The 17,418-nt window shown below is 30.6% G+C and overlaps 5 protein-coding genes across 11 annotated transcripts in view; 2 read left to right on the top strand and 3 right to left on the bottom strand.

Annotated features, from left to right (window-relative positions):
* The first annotated feature begins 23 nt into the window (after window positions 1-23).
* LOC122629254 lies at window positions 24-3,218 on the top strand. 2 transcript variants are annotated; one of them, XM_043812451.1, is made up of 6 exons: window positions 24-459; window positions 540-780; window positions 860-1,300; window positions 1,804-2,013; window positions 2,088-2,332; window positions 2,465-3,218. In XM_043812451.1, the coding sequence occupies exons 1-6, from the start codon at window positions 326-328 to the stop codon at window positions 3,030-3,032; spliced, it is 1,839 nt and encodes a 612-aa protein (XP_043668386.1). In that variant the 5' UTR covers window positions 24-325; the 3' UTR covers window positions 3,033-3,218. The 2 variants fall into 2 exon arrangements, with proteins under 2 accessions (XP_043668386.1, XP_043668387.1); XM_043812452.1 differs by having other exon boundaries at window positions 860-1,330; window positions 1,810-2,013.
* On the bottom strand, window positions 3,183-6,149 carry LOC122629253 (ATP-dependent RNA helicase abstrakt). The gene is made up of 10 exons (XM_043812450.1): window positions 5,843-6,149; window positions 5,478-5,748; window positions 5,056-5,401; window positions 4,823-4,956; window positions 4,583-4,739; window positions 4,359-4,521; window positions 3,980-4,280; window positions 3,730-3,879; window positions 3,455-3,637; window positions 3,183-3,380 (listed from the first exon to the last, which is right to left on the bottom strand). The coding sequence occupies exons 1-10, from the start codon at window positions 5,876-5,878 to the stop codon at window positions 3,244-3,246; spliced, it is 1,878 nt and encodes a 625-aa protein (XP_043668385.1). The 5' UTR covers window positions 5,879-6,149; the 3' UTR covers window positions 3,183-3,243.
* Window positions 6,150-6,289: 140 nt separating this feature from the next.
* Window positions 6,290-12,360, bottom strand: LOC122629248 (TATA box-binding protein-associated factor RNA polymerase I subunit B). The gene is made up of 10 exons (XM_043812440.1): window positions 11,662-12,360; window positions 11,472-11,562; window positions 11,150-11,354; window positions 10,932-11,073; window positions 10,711-10,838; window positions 10,411-10,626; window positions 10,094-10,323; window positions 9,827-10,019; window positions 7,954-8,394; window positions 6,290-7,872 (listed from the first exon to the last, which is right to left on the bottom strand). The coding sequence occupies exons 1-10, from the start codon at window positions 11,767-11,769 to the stop codon at window positions 6,669-6,671; spliced, it is 2,958 nt and encodes a 985-aa protein (XP_043668375.1). The 5' UTR covers window positions 11,770-12,360; the 3' UTR covers window positions 6,290-6,668.
* On the bottom strand, window positions 8,718-9,756 carry LOC122629257 (isoaspartyl peptidase/L-asparaginase-like). Its single transcript, XM_043812467.1, has 3 exons — window positions 9,364-9,756; window positions 8,995-9,294; window positions 8,718-8,894 (listed from the first exon to the last, which is right to left on the bottom strand). Exons 1-3 carry the CDS (start codon window positions 9,689-9,691, stop codon window positions 8,863-8,865), a joined length of 660 nt encoding a protein of 219 aa, XP_043668402.1. The 5' UTR covers window positions 9,692-9,756; the 3' UTR covers window positions 8,718-8,862.
* A 560-nt stretch (window positions 12,361-12,920) lies between the features above and the next one.
* LOC122629255 (protein phosphatase PP2A 55 kDa regulatory subunit) overlaps window positions 12,921-17,418 on the top strand; it is a 39,289-nt gene continuing 34,791 nt past the window's right edge. For 3 of the 6 annotated variants that reach the window (XM_043812458.1, XM_043812457.1, XM_043812456.1), the window contains exon 1: window positions 12,921-13,337. The gene's annotated coding sequence lies outside the window, so the exon portion shown is untranslated. Of the gene's footprint in view, window positions 13,338-14,986; window positions 15,079-17,418 lie in introns of those variants that run through there. The other 3 variants (XM_043812460.1, XM_043812459.1, XM_043812461.1) reach the window with 2 other exon arrangements.

Here is a 17,418-nt window from a genome sequence, read left to right as displayed (position 1 = left end):
TGAAGCTAAAAAGTAATAAATGCTTCACTGACGCTCTCTGACGGCTTTATTAGGTATTAATATCACGTGATATTACTTACAAGATTAGTTACCAATGAATGAACCAATAATCATAATGTCTGCATATACAAATCTAGCGCCCTCTCGTTTCAATTTCACGTAATTTCCTGTAATTAAAATAATAACCTCTTAATTTCTTGTCTTCCTCATATTACAATTTCATACGAAATATGTGTTAAATATATAATTAGTAGTATATAAAAGTAATTTTTTTAGACAAAAATAAGTTATTTCACTATTCGATAAATAATTTGTCAAAGATACAATGGAAGAATGTCCGAATATTATTGTACGTTTAGCAGTAGATAGAATAGATATGCATTTAATTACAAGTGATAATGTTCAACAACGATTTTATACTCCTGGAGAAGAAATTTCGAGTCAACCTAATTTTTTAAGGTAATAAAACAAAGTACAATAATGAACGATATTCGTTACACATACAAAACTGATGAAAAAATTTAATGTATTTTTATTAGGGGTCATGGAACTTATGTTGATGATGAAAACACGTTAAGAGCTTCAGTTGCTGGAGTTTTAGAAAAAGTTAATAAACTAATATCAGTACGACCATTGAAAGCACGTTATCAGGGTGAGATTGGTGATGTCGTTGTTGGACGTATAACTGAAGTACAACAAAAGCGTTGGAAGGTTGATATAAATTCTAAACTTGATTCAATTCTGTTATTATCTAGTGTAAATTTACCAGGAGGAGAATTGGTAAGAAATGATTATTATTTGAATAAACATTACTTACATATATATTACTTGTGTATGTTAAATTCTGTAATTTTTGCAGAGACGACGATCTGCTGAAGATGAACAAACAATGAGACGTTACTTGCAAGAAGGAGATTTGATTTGTGCAGAAGTACAAAGTACTTTTGTAGATGGTTCTATATCATTACATACAAGAGTTCTAAAATATGGCAAATTATCCCAAGGGATAATGTTAAAAGTACCACCTACTCTTATAAAAAGAAAAAAGACTCATTTTCACAATTTAGAGAATGGAGCTAGTTTAATATTGGGAAATAATGGCTACGTATGGATCGGTGCTAATACACAAGATACAGATAAATCAGAGGGTGGCTTTACGCAGGATTTATCTAGAGTACCTCAAGATAATCGTGAAGTATGTGCTCGTCTTCGTAATTGTGTTTTAATTTTGACACAATGTAACATAAAATTAAGTGATACATCTATAACATATGCTTATGAAGAATCTATGAAATATAAGGTGAGCGAATTATTGCTACCTGAATCAATAGTTGATATATCGTTGTTAACGCATCAGAGACTTTCACAATGATTTAATATAATAATCGATAATAAAAAAAAAAAAAAAAATTCAGAGAAGAAATTTTTTGTTGTAATTCAATCAAGCAAAAAAGATATGTAAACTATACTTAAATAAAATGTTTCTTTTTCAACTATATTCTAATTGTTGATCCTTATTAAAAACATAAAAACTAATTTATCATAATCAATATCATAACTAATGTCATTATAAACAAAATATGATATTGGATGCATATGTATAGTTAGTTGTGATTATCTTATATGATGTGCAAACTGCAGTGATCAATAATCTTTTTCCTATATTACTAGTAAAACAATGTGTATATATGCAATACTGCAGCATTTGATTAATAACTATACTTTAGTTAAATAGCTCTTTGTAAGGTGTTCACATAGAAATACCCTAAGTATTGATTAAACAAATAACTTGGAAACGAACAGTTAAAGTGGACAAACATGGATGCATGTTTTACTGCCTTTGACAAGGATGAAGATGGATTTCTATCTGTGTCAGAATTTAAACTCATATGCTGTGCCTTATTTCGCAATAATCTTGGTAAAGTTTATACACTTGAAGAAGATCAATTGCAAGAAATATATTCAATCTTTGATCTAAATAATGATGGAATGATAGACAGAGAAGAATTTGAAGTGTGTATAAATATATTTATATATATATGTAAATAAGTAAAAAGTGTTTTACTAATTTATTATTATCTATTCAGATATGCTGGAATCTTTGGATTAAAGTTTGTACACGTCCAAAAAGTGCCTTTCTTATTGTGGATGTACAGAATGATTTTATATCAGGATCTTTAAACATTAAACATTGTGCTGCACAACATGACGGATTAGAAGTAGTTGAACCTATTAATCGTTTATTGGAAACAGTAACATTTGATGCTGTATTTTATTCACTTGATTGGCATCCTGTAGATCATGTATCTTTCATTGATAATTTACCTTTTAGGTATCACTTTCTAATAATTTCTTGATACTTTATTTTATTGTTTTTTTACTATTAATTCTATTATTTTTTATTTCTTTACTTTATTAAGTTCTTTGTATATAATTTTATATATATATATATTTCTTTTTATAGGGAAATTGATGAAAGTAATGGTATGTCTAAAGAAATGATTCGAGTATATGACACTGTAACATTCAAAGGACCACCTTCAATAAACCAAAGGCTCTGGCCCCGTCATTGTGTTCAGGATTCATGGGGTGCTGAACTTCATAAAGATTTAAAAATAGTTAAAAATGCTATAAAAATTTACAAAGGAACTAATTCGGAAGTAGATTCATATTCCGTATTTTGGGATAATAAAAAATTAACAGAAACAACATTAGCTTCACAATTACAAGATATAGGCACCACAGATATATACATTTGCGGATTGGCATATGACGTATGCGTAGGTGCTACTGCTGTTGATGCAATGACAAGCGGTTATCGTACTATTCTTATCGATGATTGTAGCCGTGGAGTTGATTTAGTGGATATTGAAAAAACAAAAGCAAATGTAATAGCTAATAATGGAATTATTGTAAATTCAAGTCAAGTAAAAGCTATGGTTGAAGGAAGAGACAGAAGACCAGAACTCGGATATAAACTTGCTTTGGAAATTAAAAAGAAATTAAGTGCCATAAATAAGGTTGATAAATAGCTTGCTTCTAATATAAAAATAAAGTAGAGAGAAAGAGAAAGAGAGAGAGAGAGAGAGAGGAGAGAAAGAGTATATAAATATATATATATAATAATTGTACAGTGAAATGTATAAAGACTTAGTAGGCTACGAATGAAAATCTGTTGAAAATTAAGAATAATATAATAAAATATTATATTTATTATACGTTATTAAAAGAGACGAATATATATTAATAATCAGCTGCATTACTGGCCAGATAATCACGACGGCCAATATTCGACGCTTGTTTGTTTTGAATAGCTTCCAGTTTAGGACATTCAGTAATTCTGTGTCCCAGACCACCGCAATAACTACAACCACGTTCATCTACAAGATGAAATGATAATAGGTTTCTATTGAAGTAAATGAATAATTAATAAAATTTGTATAAATTATTTTACCTCCCAAATTAAGATATTTTTCATTTTCAGAACAAAGTTCAAGTAGAAATGGTGGAACTTTCTGTTTTGCTTCCATCAATAAGTGTTTAAGATCAAGCAACACAGATTCGTCATTTGCCTTATTAATAAATGTTGTGGCTATTCCAGTTCTACCTGATCTTCCAGTTCTTCCAATTCTGTGTACTGAAACACAACAGATTATTTTCATTCCATATACACATGTGGAGATAGACAATATTATTTTTAAATTTATCAATAACTGCGAATCAAAATACCATAATTTTCTACATCATCTGGCATATCGTAATTTATAACGTGTTGTACGTCTGCAAAATCAAGACCTTTAGATGCAACGTCCGTTGCTACTAATACATCTTTTCTGCCAGCACGAAACGCTTCAACCGAACGTGATCTTTCTTCTTGATCTACAAAAAAAAAAAATATATATATATACATACAAGTGAAAAACTCTGTAACATGGCCTGATATTTTGATATGACAAATTTTTTATTTAAATTTAATTACCTTTTCCTCCGTGTATTGCTACAGCTTCTACTCCTTTCAGAAGTAGATACTCATGAATTGCATCAACGTCCTGTTTTTTTTCAGCAAATATAAGTACAGGTGGTGGAGTCTTTTGAAGACATTCTAGAAGGTATACTATCTTAGCCTCTTGCTTTACATATTCTACTTCTTGAATTACATTCATTGAGGCAGCACCTGCACGACCAACATTTATTGTTACAGGTTTTACTAAGGCTGAACGAGCAAAATTTTGAATCTTTTTTGGCATAGTTGCAGAGAACAGTAACGTTTGTCTTTGGCCCTATAATAATATTTTTCATTTTTATTTCATTATATATAATTATAGTTCATATTAAAATTAATCATGTGTTACACATACTCTAAAGAAAGAAAAAATCGTCCTCACATCCTCTTCAAAACCCATGTCTATCATACGATCTGCTTCATCCATACATAAATATCTACATACACTTAATTTAACCATTTTTTTGTCTAGCATATCCATAAGACGTCCTGGCGTAGCCACCATTATATGTACACCTCTGCAGATATTAAATTATTATTAATAATTATATCTTAATAGCTAAAACAATTGTTACATACTTATTAATAACTTCTAAAGATTCAGATACAGGTACTCCACCAATTGCTAAACAACTGCGTATATCAGGACAACCAGCTTGTCTTAGACTATTCGTGTAATGACGAATAATATCGTAAGTTTGTTTTGCTAATTCTCGCGATGGGCAAATTATGAGGCCTATAAAATAATATAAAATGGGGTTTTTAACATAACTCTCTCAAAGATACATTGCTATGTTATTTAGCTATTTAAGTAATTACCATATGGTCCTTCATTTCGTATAAAGGGCATACCCACTTCTTGTTCTAAGCAAAACATTATAATGGGTAGAACAAACACCAACGTTTTGCCACTTCCAGTAAAAGCTATACCAATCATATCACGACCAGAAAGCCTGTTATAGATTCATTGATTAATTAAATAATAACATTAAAGTTTAACAATAAAATCAAAATCAATAAAAAATATAAAGTAGAATAAATGTATTACTGACACAGTAGGTATTCCTTGTACTTGTATTGGAGTAGGTTTAGTGATTCCTTTCTGTTCTAAACCATTTAAAATACCTCTGTGAAACTTCATTTCTTTAAAACTTTTTAATGGAGGAGGTACATCATCTCCCTCTACCAAAATTCTTAATTTTTTCCTAACTCTATCATGTCTTGCTTCTCCAAGATTAAGTACTATCTTTGGAGGATGCCAACTAGTTTTTATTGGATCTTCATACTGAATACCTTTTGCTAATTCAGCAACACCCATTAAAGCTTTATTTTCTGCCACACTTTCCAAAATCTTTTCTTCTTCCTTTAACTGTTTTTCCATAGCACTTTCTTTTTTAGCTACATATACGTAACATTAATACTTTATTAATTTTTTTTCATATTAAGTTCACACTTGTTTTTAAATATAACTTACCTTCAGCCAATTTTTTTAATTCTGTATGTTGATCCAGAAGAGAAATATTAGATTTACGACCCCAAACTTGACAGTTATCATCGTCAGCATCATCCTTTTCATTTTCGCTGCTACTTTTTCCAATACCACCATTTGCACTTTCTTCTTTCAACTGATTGATTTTGCCAAGTTTAATAAGCTGTTGTTTTTTTCGTTCCTTAACAGGTACATATGGTACATAATCTTCATCGGTATCAGAAAAAGTATTTTTTTCTTCTTCTTTCCTGTACCTCTATATACATTATACAATATTATATGATATATATATATATGCTTACATAGATGTAATTAATAATGAAATAATCAATATAACCAAATCTACTTACTTTTTTAGGTCGTTCGTCGCTATTAATCTGACTCATAATGATTATTTACAAATCGTATAAAATAATATTAAATTCATAATATTTAAAAAATATTACTTTATTAGAAATTACCTCATTATTTTGTAAACAAAACTGTATTTTACTGATATATTATAATATCGTTAAAAATAATTATATACAAGAGTACAATTTACACTTCAGACAACTAAACAATATTTGTAAGGTTAAGTAACGTCAGTCCAAAACATCGAAACAGTGTTATATCTCGGAAGTTATTAAGACTGTTCGCCATCTATCGCTCGAGTGCGACTTCAGCGACAACTATGGACAAAATATGAACTACAAGGGTAGTGGGGGAAACAGTGTCCCCACTATACGTCTATTATATAATGTGTATAAGCTCGTAAGTTATACAGCTCTCCTCATAAGGTAATAATCGAGTCAGTGTATATAATAAAAATTTTATTGTTTTGCGAGTTTACTTCAAAGATATTGTAGAAACGAACAATGATGAGCAACTTTAATGTCATCATATATTATTCGATATAACGTTATCAATACCAATATAAGATAGTTAATTATTGAATTTATACATTTTATTTAAATTTCTTTCGAATATTTTATTAAACTATCGTTTATAAATATAGCACCATGTTTAAGCTTGTATATAAACAAAATAAAATTTAACAAATAGATTAGACAGACAAAGCATATACTGTATATACAGAACTAAGTACATACTGTATAAAATCTATTTGCTTGTATATTATTTGTATGTAAATATATCATTAGGTTTTTATATACAATTGCCTAAATTATAATACATTCACCATTTACTAATAATGAGACTGCGATGTAATCTCATAGAATCTTCAAGTACATTATTAGGATTTAAAATTTGTGAGTAAAAACTTTCTATTATACAGATTTCTTCATACAAATCTTCTGTGGTCATCTCTAGAATATTTGCACCTTCATTTAATAACCAACGAAAACTTCTTGGTAAAACTTTTTCAAATAATTCAAAGTTTTTTCCTTTTACACGACTGAATATACAATGATACATCCAGTAATCTTGAAAAGGACGAAAAAATCTCATGTTATCAGATTTTTCTTTCATGGAATCTATGTTGTTTTTTAAAGGACAATTTGTCTCATTGATATCTTGATTTTCATCTAAATTATCAGATTCATCAAATAAATCTAAACTATCATCTAAATTTGTTAAATTGCCATTATGATTATGTTCTTTATCAGGTATTTGTTCTTGATCTTTTAGTACATCATATGACTCTTTGAATATATCCACTTCAAGATTATCAGATTGACTTAGATCAACATTGTCAAAATTTAATCCAGTAAAATTATGTAATTCATAGAAATTATAATTATCTGTTATTTTATGTTTCATAAGATTATAAATATTCATAAATTTTTGCACTTCTACAGTTTTTATAAATTTTCCTTTCGAATCACGAGATTGATGCATTTTACTTTTCATAAAATCTTCAATAGTTCGCTTTCTTTCTGGCTTAAGTATTGATTCTTGTTCATAGTGTGTTAATTCGATATTATATTTCTGGTAAAATTCTGTATTCGCGAATTCAGTTTTTTTTTCGGTATCTTTAGGATATAATACATCATCTTCCGAGTCAGAATCATTTTCTTTTGTTATTAATAATTTACCATTTGGTAAAACATCTCCAAATATGAAATCATTATGATCATTACAGTTGAAATTTGTAATCTTTTTAAACGAATTTTTTACATTGTCATAATGCTGTACTTTCGTATCGTCAATTCTAATATAACAAGGTATATTTTTATCCATATAACTAGTAAAATTTTCTATCTTTTTTACATTTTCTTCTTCTGATTCAATACAATTATGTACTTGAACATCTTCTTTAAGTTCTGATACATTTGTTATCTTATTACGTTCAAAGAAAGGTACAATTTTATCCACAAAATGTGATCTAGAATCTATAATTTCTAAATTTATGTTACATTGTGCAGCAAGTTGTTTAAATCTATAAAAAGACATAAAGGTTACATGTAAATATTTTTAACATAAACACAGATAAAAAAATATATAAATGAATTTTACTTACTCTTTGACGTGTGTCATGTATCCAATTTTTGTTATATAAAAGTCAGTTTTTAATATATCAGGAAATTCGTTTGAAGAATCATCATGAAGTTGTTGAAGATAAGAATGAAAAGGAGTTAATGATGGAGTGAATATTGTCATATCTTCTGATGATATGTTATCTTGATTTAATTTTTCAAAACACTGTTTCATAGCATCAGAAAGATCTCGTGGAAAAAGATGCTTATAATTAGTTACTTCTGGAGCTTCTCCATCTTTTTTTGATTTAATAAATTCCAAGAATTTTAAGTACATATGATTTTTCAATGGTATACTTGGATTGTATTTCAATTTTGTTGGAAAATGTTTATTTACTAAAATATTTTTCCTACATTCAATATACCTTTGCCATTCACAAAAACTAAATAATTTTTTATCAAGTGCATCTTGTTTTCTAGCTACACTGAAACATAAAAATAGAAACTGTTAAATGACATATTCTAACAAATCTGAAAAATGAATATATCAGAAAAAATAATTACAAAGGAATGTTCATATTAACAAATGACATCAAAATCTTTATAAACATCTGTTTTGCGTTCATTTAAATCTGCCCCATATGTAAACATATTATCTTTAATAATAGCATATGGCATTCTCTTATAAGTAAAATATATATCCCAGGATCCATCTCTTTTAAGTACAATACCACCACCATTCTCCTTAAGTTTACTTAACATGTAATCCAAGTTTTTCTGTAATGCAACTCTTGGATTACAACCTTGGTTAACATCTTCTGCAATACGTCGGGCCATTCCAAGCTTTATTATAGATTCTCCATGACCCGTTAAAGAACATCCTACATTTTTATCAGCATATGTTCCACATCCCAATAATGGAGAATCTCCCACTCTTCCAATCAATTTTCTATTTAAACCACCTGTTGTTGTTCCAGCAGCAATCCTATAACCATCCCATGCTACACAACCAACAGTTCCCATGCTACCTACAGATAGTCTTAAAATAATATTTTTGATCAATTAAAAAATTTTTACTCCATTACTTTGCAATGTTTGAATATGTTCTAAATTTTCCATGTCACAATCAGCTAAATAACTTCCTTTTTCACTTAATTTATAGGCAAGATATGCAGTCGGTGCAATCATATTCCCTTGTGATAAACAATTAATATTTGCATATTGTGCTAATTGTTTGGCATTTTCTCCAACAATTATATTATTTGGGAGATTCTCCAAAACATACCTAGCAAGTGATATGGGATGTTCTATATCTGAAACTGCTGCTACTGAGCCACATTCAAATTTATCTCCATCCATAATACCTGCATCCATTTGTACTTGTCCTATATTTAATATTTATGTTATTATTTAGACTCACATATATTTTTTATAGCATTCGTACATATTTCTACCTATTTCATTTAATACAGATCCATAACCACAATTAAAAAATTCATCACATTCCAACCACCATAAAGCTGCTTCTACAGCTTCTATAGAACTTCCTCCTTTAATTAATTTTTTATATCCATTAGATGCAGCTTTCTGACAAGCTGTTATTTTCTCAATAACCAAAAAATCTTTACAATTTCCTACACCACCATGTACAATTATACATGGTAAATTTGTATTCCTTTCACAAATACAATTTTTGTCCAAGTTATTAAATTGGTATATTTCATTTATATTATTTCTTCGCGTAAAACTGTTATTTTGTTGATAACATTTTGTTATAGACATAGTGATTGATTTTGTAATAACAGTATTTTTATAAAATTTGAGACAAATATGAATGAAAATTTAACCTATTTAATTAAACTGTCATTTTTCTTACAAATAAAAAATTGAAAGGTGGAAAAATAACACACAACTTACTTATTAATATGTTCTGCAGTCTTACTAATAATATGCTCTGTTATACCATCCAATCCAAATAACACTTTTAACACAACTATAATAAATGCCATGGCACGCGCTTCATAGTTAGGGATGCATGGTTTTTTATAATCAAAAATCATTGTTGGAGGAGAGAGAGCAATTAATCTTTCAGCATATAGTAGTACTCCTCCTAAAAAATATTTTAAGAAATAATGTAATACATTTTTTATATATTAAGAAGTTAAATATTAAAAGTTTTCATACTTGGTAATGCTAATTCCTGACAATAACGATTGATCAGTGGAAAAAGATTTGGACAACTCATTTTCTTAATTCCAATAAATTTTGCCATACTTGCAGCTATTCTTCTCATACCTTTATGGGTTATTTCTGTGTTTTGTGATAAAAAATTCACATCATTCTGAGACAATTTTACTTCAGATGGAACTAAATGATCTAATCTATAGTAAGACATATGACCCTCTCTTGCATATCTAATAAATCACATTATATATACATACAATAATTAATAAACAAATAAAAGATTTATTTTTAAATCAAACGAAATAGTAATTACGAACCTTAACATATCACTTAACTGTATTGATTCTTTATGAATTCTTAAAGCAAGATAAACAATAGCCCACAGTTTCATCGGAGTAATTATATACGGTCCTGTTTTATATTGAGTAGTAATATGTGTTTTTTTGTATTTAATCCTTTTTCCAAAAGGAACTTTTTTAGATAATACTTTTATTTTTCTAGTTTCCTCTTTTGCATGTTTGCTAAAGGATACCCTATATAAAAAGTTTTAATTAATACGTATTCTAAAACATATGCAAGTTTCATTTTATATTGTATCAGTTATAAGCAAAACGTACTTTCCTTCTGCTTCAAATGATGTTCCTCCATCAGAACTGTAACCACTTTGAACTGTAACTCCACTAAAAGTATCAGAATTTGTTTGAGATTTCACATATTTCTCATAATCCGCATTTATCATGAGTCTCTGTTAAAACCAATTGAAATAACATGTATTATTTTAATCTTCATTTCATCAATTTTTTTATAAAGCAAAGAATTTTATACTATAATACAGTACTTTATTTCTGTGAAATGTTTGTGAACCACCATCGCTTTGAGTACCAGAAGCCATAGAATTACTTGCACTATTTATATTTGTTCTATTCCGTCTTTTGATTTTCTTTTGTGATCGAACTTTACCATAAATGATCTCTGCATCTCTGTAAAGAAATGGTTATGAATATAAAAAAATTTTGAAGCTTACATCTTAATACGATCGAAACGATATAAACCAACTTTTTATGATATCTTTTAGAAAGCTTTGGTAAACATTTTTTGTTTATTGAAGTGAATGCTACTTCTAGTTTACTTAAATATGCCGCCCATAATTGTAGCACAGTCAATTTTATATCCAGTGAAGCTCCAAGTTCTATCAGTTCATCGGTTAATCCAATTAAAACAAAATTATATATTTCCCATGTTGTCCACCCTTGATTTTCACCTGTATAGTGATTCAAATTTAATATATAAGTTTTAATAATACTATCGAAAATGATTTCAACGGATACTCAGTAAACAAACAAGACGAGTATAATTATATACAGAATATAATATTAACCATGTTTTCGATCTTTCTGTTGTTTTATTGTAATCTTTCGCAGTTTCGTCGATGGATCTGCACGAATTTCTAACACTTCTTCTATTATTTCCTGAACAAAGAAAATACAACGTTGTATCATAACCTTATAATCTAGTATTAATTAGTTATTAACCTTATAATTATATACAAAAATATAATTTCGGTATACCTCATTTTGCGTTTGACAGATTTCACAATAAAAGTAACCAGCTTCCTTGAAAAATTTGGTACCACCACAAACTCGACATACTTGCTTAATTTTCGTATCTCCTTCCATCGAAATTTCTTGCACTCGACAACACGACACACGTGCTAACCAAATTAAAATGTTACTTTAGAGACCGCCTTTCTTCCCCCACTTCTTTTCATAACATTTTTTATAATAGATTTACTACCAGAGGACACTACAAGTACGTTCGTAATATACCCATAGTAGATAAATTAGATCTCTAAAAATTCTAAATATCTTTTTATAATTCTAAAAGTGTCCTTTTATAATTCTAAAAGACGACCATTTGCCAAATAATATATCCATTAAAAAGCACGTAAGATCGAGTTTCACATATATATATATATATATATATATATATATATAATTTTCCCTAGACGCAATATGCATAAAAAATATAATTCATCCCTGATACGATTAAATACATGATCACTTCTACACCATTTTTGCTTCTCTCTCGTTTCGTTGCAACAATATAAATAAATAAATATAAGCAATAAATAGAAACGTTGAAAGGTTATGTTTATTTGTTTCCGATCATATTCGAAGGCACTTAAAAGAGTTTCTTTACGTAAAAAATGTTTCTTTACGAGTCAATAGTGGGGTTAGGCTATAGGGAAATTACGAGTCGATTGTATAGTTCGCAAGCATTCACAGTGTGGGTTAGATAAGTAGTGTATAAAAAGTTGCGCGCGCGTGATCCATATGTATGTGTACATGCGCACGATCCCTTCGTTATCGGCAGACAGGACACTCGGGGCACAGACTCGGGCAGTGACTCGAGTAGTCAACACGACGTCCCTTCCCTCGTGAGTTAACCGAAGGTTTAGAAAGAGACAGACAGACAACCCCGGTGGCGCTTCGATCGAGCGAACTGTTGCACTCCGGTCCGAAGTGGCTCGGGTACCCCGGTCCTTGTCCCCCGATTCGTTGGGGACTCGAGAGGAGAGTTACGTCGGCGCGTTGTCGCTTTCAGTAGTAAACACCAGCTCGCGTAAGACGAATCTCGGATGTTCGTGTTCACGTTCTGTCATCGTCGAAATCCTCATAGCTTTTGGTAGCACAGTTTTCGCGTTATTACTATTATACCACCGATTAACCAAACGAACGACCCCACCGTCGTCATGATTATTCGTCGGTGTTCGATAAAACGTTTTTACGCGTTTCAACGTGTATACAAATTGAACACGAGACTCGATGCGTAGTTGCTCGTCGTCGTCGTCGTCGTCGTCGTCGTCGTCGTCGTCGTCGACAAGCATCTTCGTCTTCTTCGCGAGTAATCTATACTTGCTACTATCATCGTGTAATCGTTGTCGACGTCTACGTGAGACGACGAAAAAGGAGAGAAGTGCGTGTGCTTTCGTGTTTCCTAGTGATCGAGGACATCAAGTTTTAATGGAACGATCGCATAACTCTCCTCCTCGTTGTTACCTCGTCGACCTGCTTGAGAAAGCGCGACTTTCTCTCTTCTGTTTTTCTTCTTCCTTTTCGTCTTCCTCTCTTTTTTTTTCTTTAAGAAGTGCTTTAACGCTGCTCGAAGGACCTTAGGTGTGGGCCTTTCGACGAAGTACTCCGGCGTATTCTTTATTTTCTTTGCAAGTTCTTCGTACACTACGGTAAGCTTCTCAATATTTTCTTTTTTTCTTTCGTGCTTCCTTATAAGAGAATTACGTTTAAGTGCGGTGTTCTTAAAAAAAAAAAAAAAAAGAAAGAAAGAAAAAAAAAGAAAAAGAAAAAATCCTCAAAAGACGTTTTTCAAAGCTCCTCACATCGACGAGAATTCTTTTTATCAAAGCGAAAAGAGAGTGCAACCCTCTTTTCTGCTTTTGCGTGATACCTGATATAAAGGAGTGTGTATCGGGTTTTCCATACTAAAAGTAAATTACAGAATGATAAGATCAACGTGTACCTAAGCACCACGAGATTAAACTACGAGACAACGCCGCGATGCATGCTGGACGCAGGACATCGGATCGTAAAAAAGGGGGATACGAAATGAGCGTCGGTTTTACAGGTTAATTTCTTTTTCTTTTCATTTTCTTTATTTTTCATTCGATTATATTCGTTCGATCGCATACTCGGGAAGAAAATAGATCGTTCTTTTTACGTTCGTCGTGAGCTTTAACTTAATATTATGAATGTTGTTTTGTGAGTATTATCTTTGAATTTTCATAAACGATTTTGATTCGGCCTTTTTTCATGTGATTTTTTTCTTTTTTCTTTCATTTCGCGCAATTTCACTTTCAGAAACTCTACGTCATAATTATAACAATATCCGTATAACCTCTCGATATTTTAATGTTACATGTTCTTATCTCTCGAAATTTATCGAAAATGTATTTCATGCGAATCGCGGCATCAATGGGCATTTTTAATAAAGTGCGTCGCCATATTGGAAAAATGATAAATCAATTCCTATTGGTTATTGGTAGAAACGAATTATAGAATGACGACACCATAGGAATAAGTATACGCATATGTATAGCATTAGAATTAGTACTCAATGCAGAAAGGGAATGTTATGCGTGTGTCGAGGAAAGTATCTCCTTGTAGTTGATCATGTACTATATACATACATTGCTATTACACGACTAACCCATCCATTGTTATTATTCGCAGCACGTCGTAACTAAGTACCACGTGGTCTGTGATAAGTTTTTTTTTTTTTTTTTTTTAGAAACGGTCAGTTCGATTTTCTAGTTCGACCTTGAAACTATTCAGGTTCTTGTCCTCACCGGCTTGTTTTCGTTTTTTTTTTTTCGTTAATATTGCAATTTGTTTTTCTTCTATAGATGTGTGTGCGTGTGTGTTTCTGTGTGTGTTTATACATGTATACATCGATCGAACGCGGTCGAACACCTGAACGATCGCGTGTGATCATTGTCGGTCGAACTATCCTGATACTCTAACATAGATATTATCTAAGATATTTCTCGTTGGTTCGTCGATCGATGAAAAGCACGTTCTGCTTGATATCGTCATCACATCGTAATTATCTTTCTCTCTTTCTCATGTCCGTCCCATGACAGACAACACGAATCGGGCCAAGGTTTTCCTTGGTCCTTCTCTTACACTTTCATAGTTCGTTCGTACTTCCTAATCGAGGTTAGACAAGAAGACACATACCATTTCGAATTTTCCGCGCTTAGTTAAGGCGCGACTTTCAATCGTCGTTCTTCGACCTTCGCGATTCTTCCTTGCAATATATCAACATACATACATATTACATACGAACATACATATTTTGTGAAGTGTTTTTACGCAGGCCAGAAATAAAGAAGAATCGATATTCGTCAAGAGAGAGAAGACATCTTGTTGTTCGTTGAAGAGGTTATCGAGCTTGGAACATATAAATATGTACGTATGTAAGATATAATATTAGGAACCTTTTACGAAAATAAAAACAATTTTTCCGAGAAGAGAGCTAACTTTCACGATATACATATATATGTACATAACTCATGTCAATGTTTTATCTCGTTGAAACGAGACGATCGATTTCTATCTCTATCTCTCTCGCTTTTTCATCCTTTCTCGTAAAATTTATCATCGTATCGTCGTGGTCGTCTCACTTCTAACGTCGTCCTTTTTTAACTAAAAGTTTCATCGACGATCGTTAAGATATTCTCGAACGTAGGAAGAAATGATCGCAAATTGCATGTAAGAACGATGAAGTTCCGTTTTCTTCCATTAATCTGTTATATATATATCTGTCCATCAAATTATGAGGTTAACCTAATATTTTATACTTATTTCGACTTTCGAAATTTTGAAAAAAAATATTTCTCTACCTTTCCACTGATAATTCATTGTTCTAAGTGCGAAATGTATATTTATATATGTATGTATATTTGCATACATACATACATACATACATACATACATACATACGTACATACGTACATACATACGTACATACATACGTACATACGTACATACATACGTACATACGTACATACATACGTACATACGTACATACATACGTACATACGTACATACATACGTATATACAACACTGCTTATGTGATATATACATATATGGTTTTCAAGTATGTGTGTTTAGAAAAGTAATAAGAAAGATAAGTTCACCATTGTTTTTAATCCAGCGGTCGCTCTTATTATATGTGCTCGTATATATAACTGAACTTAAAGAGGATATGCTTTTTTGGCCGATGTCGTTGCATTAGGAAAAATTAGAGAAAGGGAGAGAGAGAGAGCGAGAGAGAGAGAAGAGAAAATTAATTAGTGAAGCGTCTATCATCTCTCTACTCATCTTCATTGTCTTCTCATTTTCTCTTCCCGTCTTTTCTCTCTTATCCTTCTCATTCGACTTTTACATATTAACTTTTGTGTTCATCTTCTTAATTATTCGACGACAAATGACGAACATGACAATTTTTATGTATGTACATATATATATATATATATCTACATAAATTCAAAAGATTCTATAGGATGAATCAAAAGTTCCTAGGTTATTTTTAAAAAATGAATTATTTTTTTTCGTGACTGACTGTTTAAGCTATTTTTTTTTCGAATTATAAAATGACAAATTCTTTTTATCTTATAAAACTATAATCCTAATTACAAGTTTAAAAATATTTGAAAAAGAGATTAATAGATTTTTAATAATAACCTAGGAACTTTTCAGTCATCTACGAACTTTCGACCCACTTCGGTCTATATATTTTTAATCATCCATTTTTATTTAACTTCAATCTTATTTTGCATTATGATCTCTCCTTTGATCTTACGTAATAATCGTCGATAAGATCGAAAATATATACGACGGTCATAGATACATATATACATATATATATATATATATATATATAAATTCGAAAGGATCGGTCGAGTTCATAGCAGACTATAAATAATCCTTTCTCTTATATACAATAAAAAGAAGAAATAAGAGACAAATTGCAAGCTTTCGACAGGCTATTCCGACAATAGATCTCTTTTTCTTTTCTTTCTCCTTGTACGGATCATTGTGACGAGTCGATGAACATCGATTTTCTTTCCATTTCTTTTCTTTTCTTTTCTCTTCCTTTTTTTTCTTTTTCTTTTTTCTTTATGTTTTCCAAACGACATAGTTATATCACTAGAATACGTTTCAATGTGTTCTAAATAATCCGTAAGGAAATACGCGAATCCTATAGTCTTCTATCATCGGGTTAACACGTTAAGCCTCCATTTTTACGTTGGAAAAAATGGACTTAGCTTTGTTCATAGCTCCCTGTAGATATATAAGTATGTATATATATACCATAGAGTTTCTACCCTAAATTTTACATCGACTTCGAAAGTAAAAAGAAAAGTACGAGGGACATGGCCCATGGAATATGTCTCAGGGGGTTTGATCCGATCGCTGGACCAATTTATATGTGTATATGTGTATATATAAACACACACATTTGCTCGCACGCGTGACACATTCGTACGAACGATATTTTTCTCCGATTTTTATCACCATACATGCGTGACGTTTCTCGATGAAGATAAATATTTCCAAAAAAAAAAAAAAAAAAAAAAAAAAAAAAAAAAAAAAAAAAAAAAAAAAAAAAAAAAAAAAGGTCTAACGTGATTTTTAGATTAGCAGTGAAAAGTAACATGTCCTTATATTTTAAAACGATAAAGATTGATAGACATTTATAAGATGATATTCGGACGTTCAAGCTAATAACGAAATATCGTTTA

This window comes from Vespula pensylvanica, chromosome 5 (assembly GCF_014466175.1).
Source record: "Vespula pensylvanica isolate Volc-1 chromosome 5, ASM1446617v1, whole genome shotgun sequence".
NCBI lineage: Eukaryota > Metazoa > Arthropoda > Insecta > Hymenoptera > Vespidae > Vespula > Vespula pensylvanica.
This window is presented reverse-complemented; position numbering and strand designations above follow the sequence as displayed.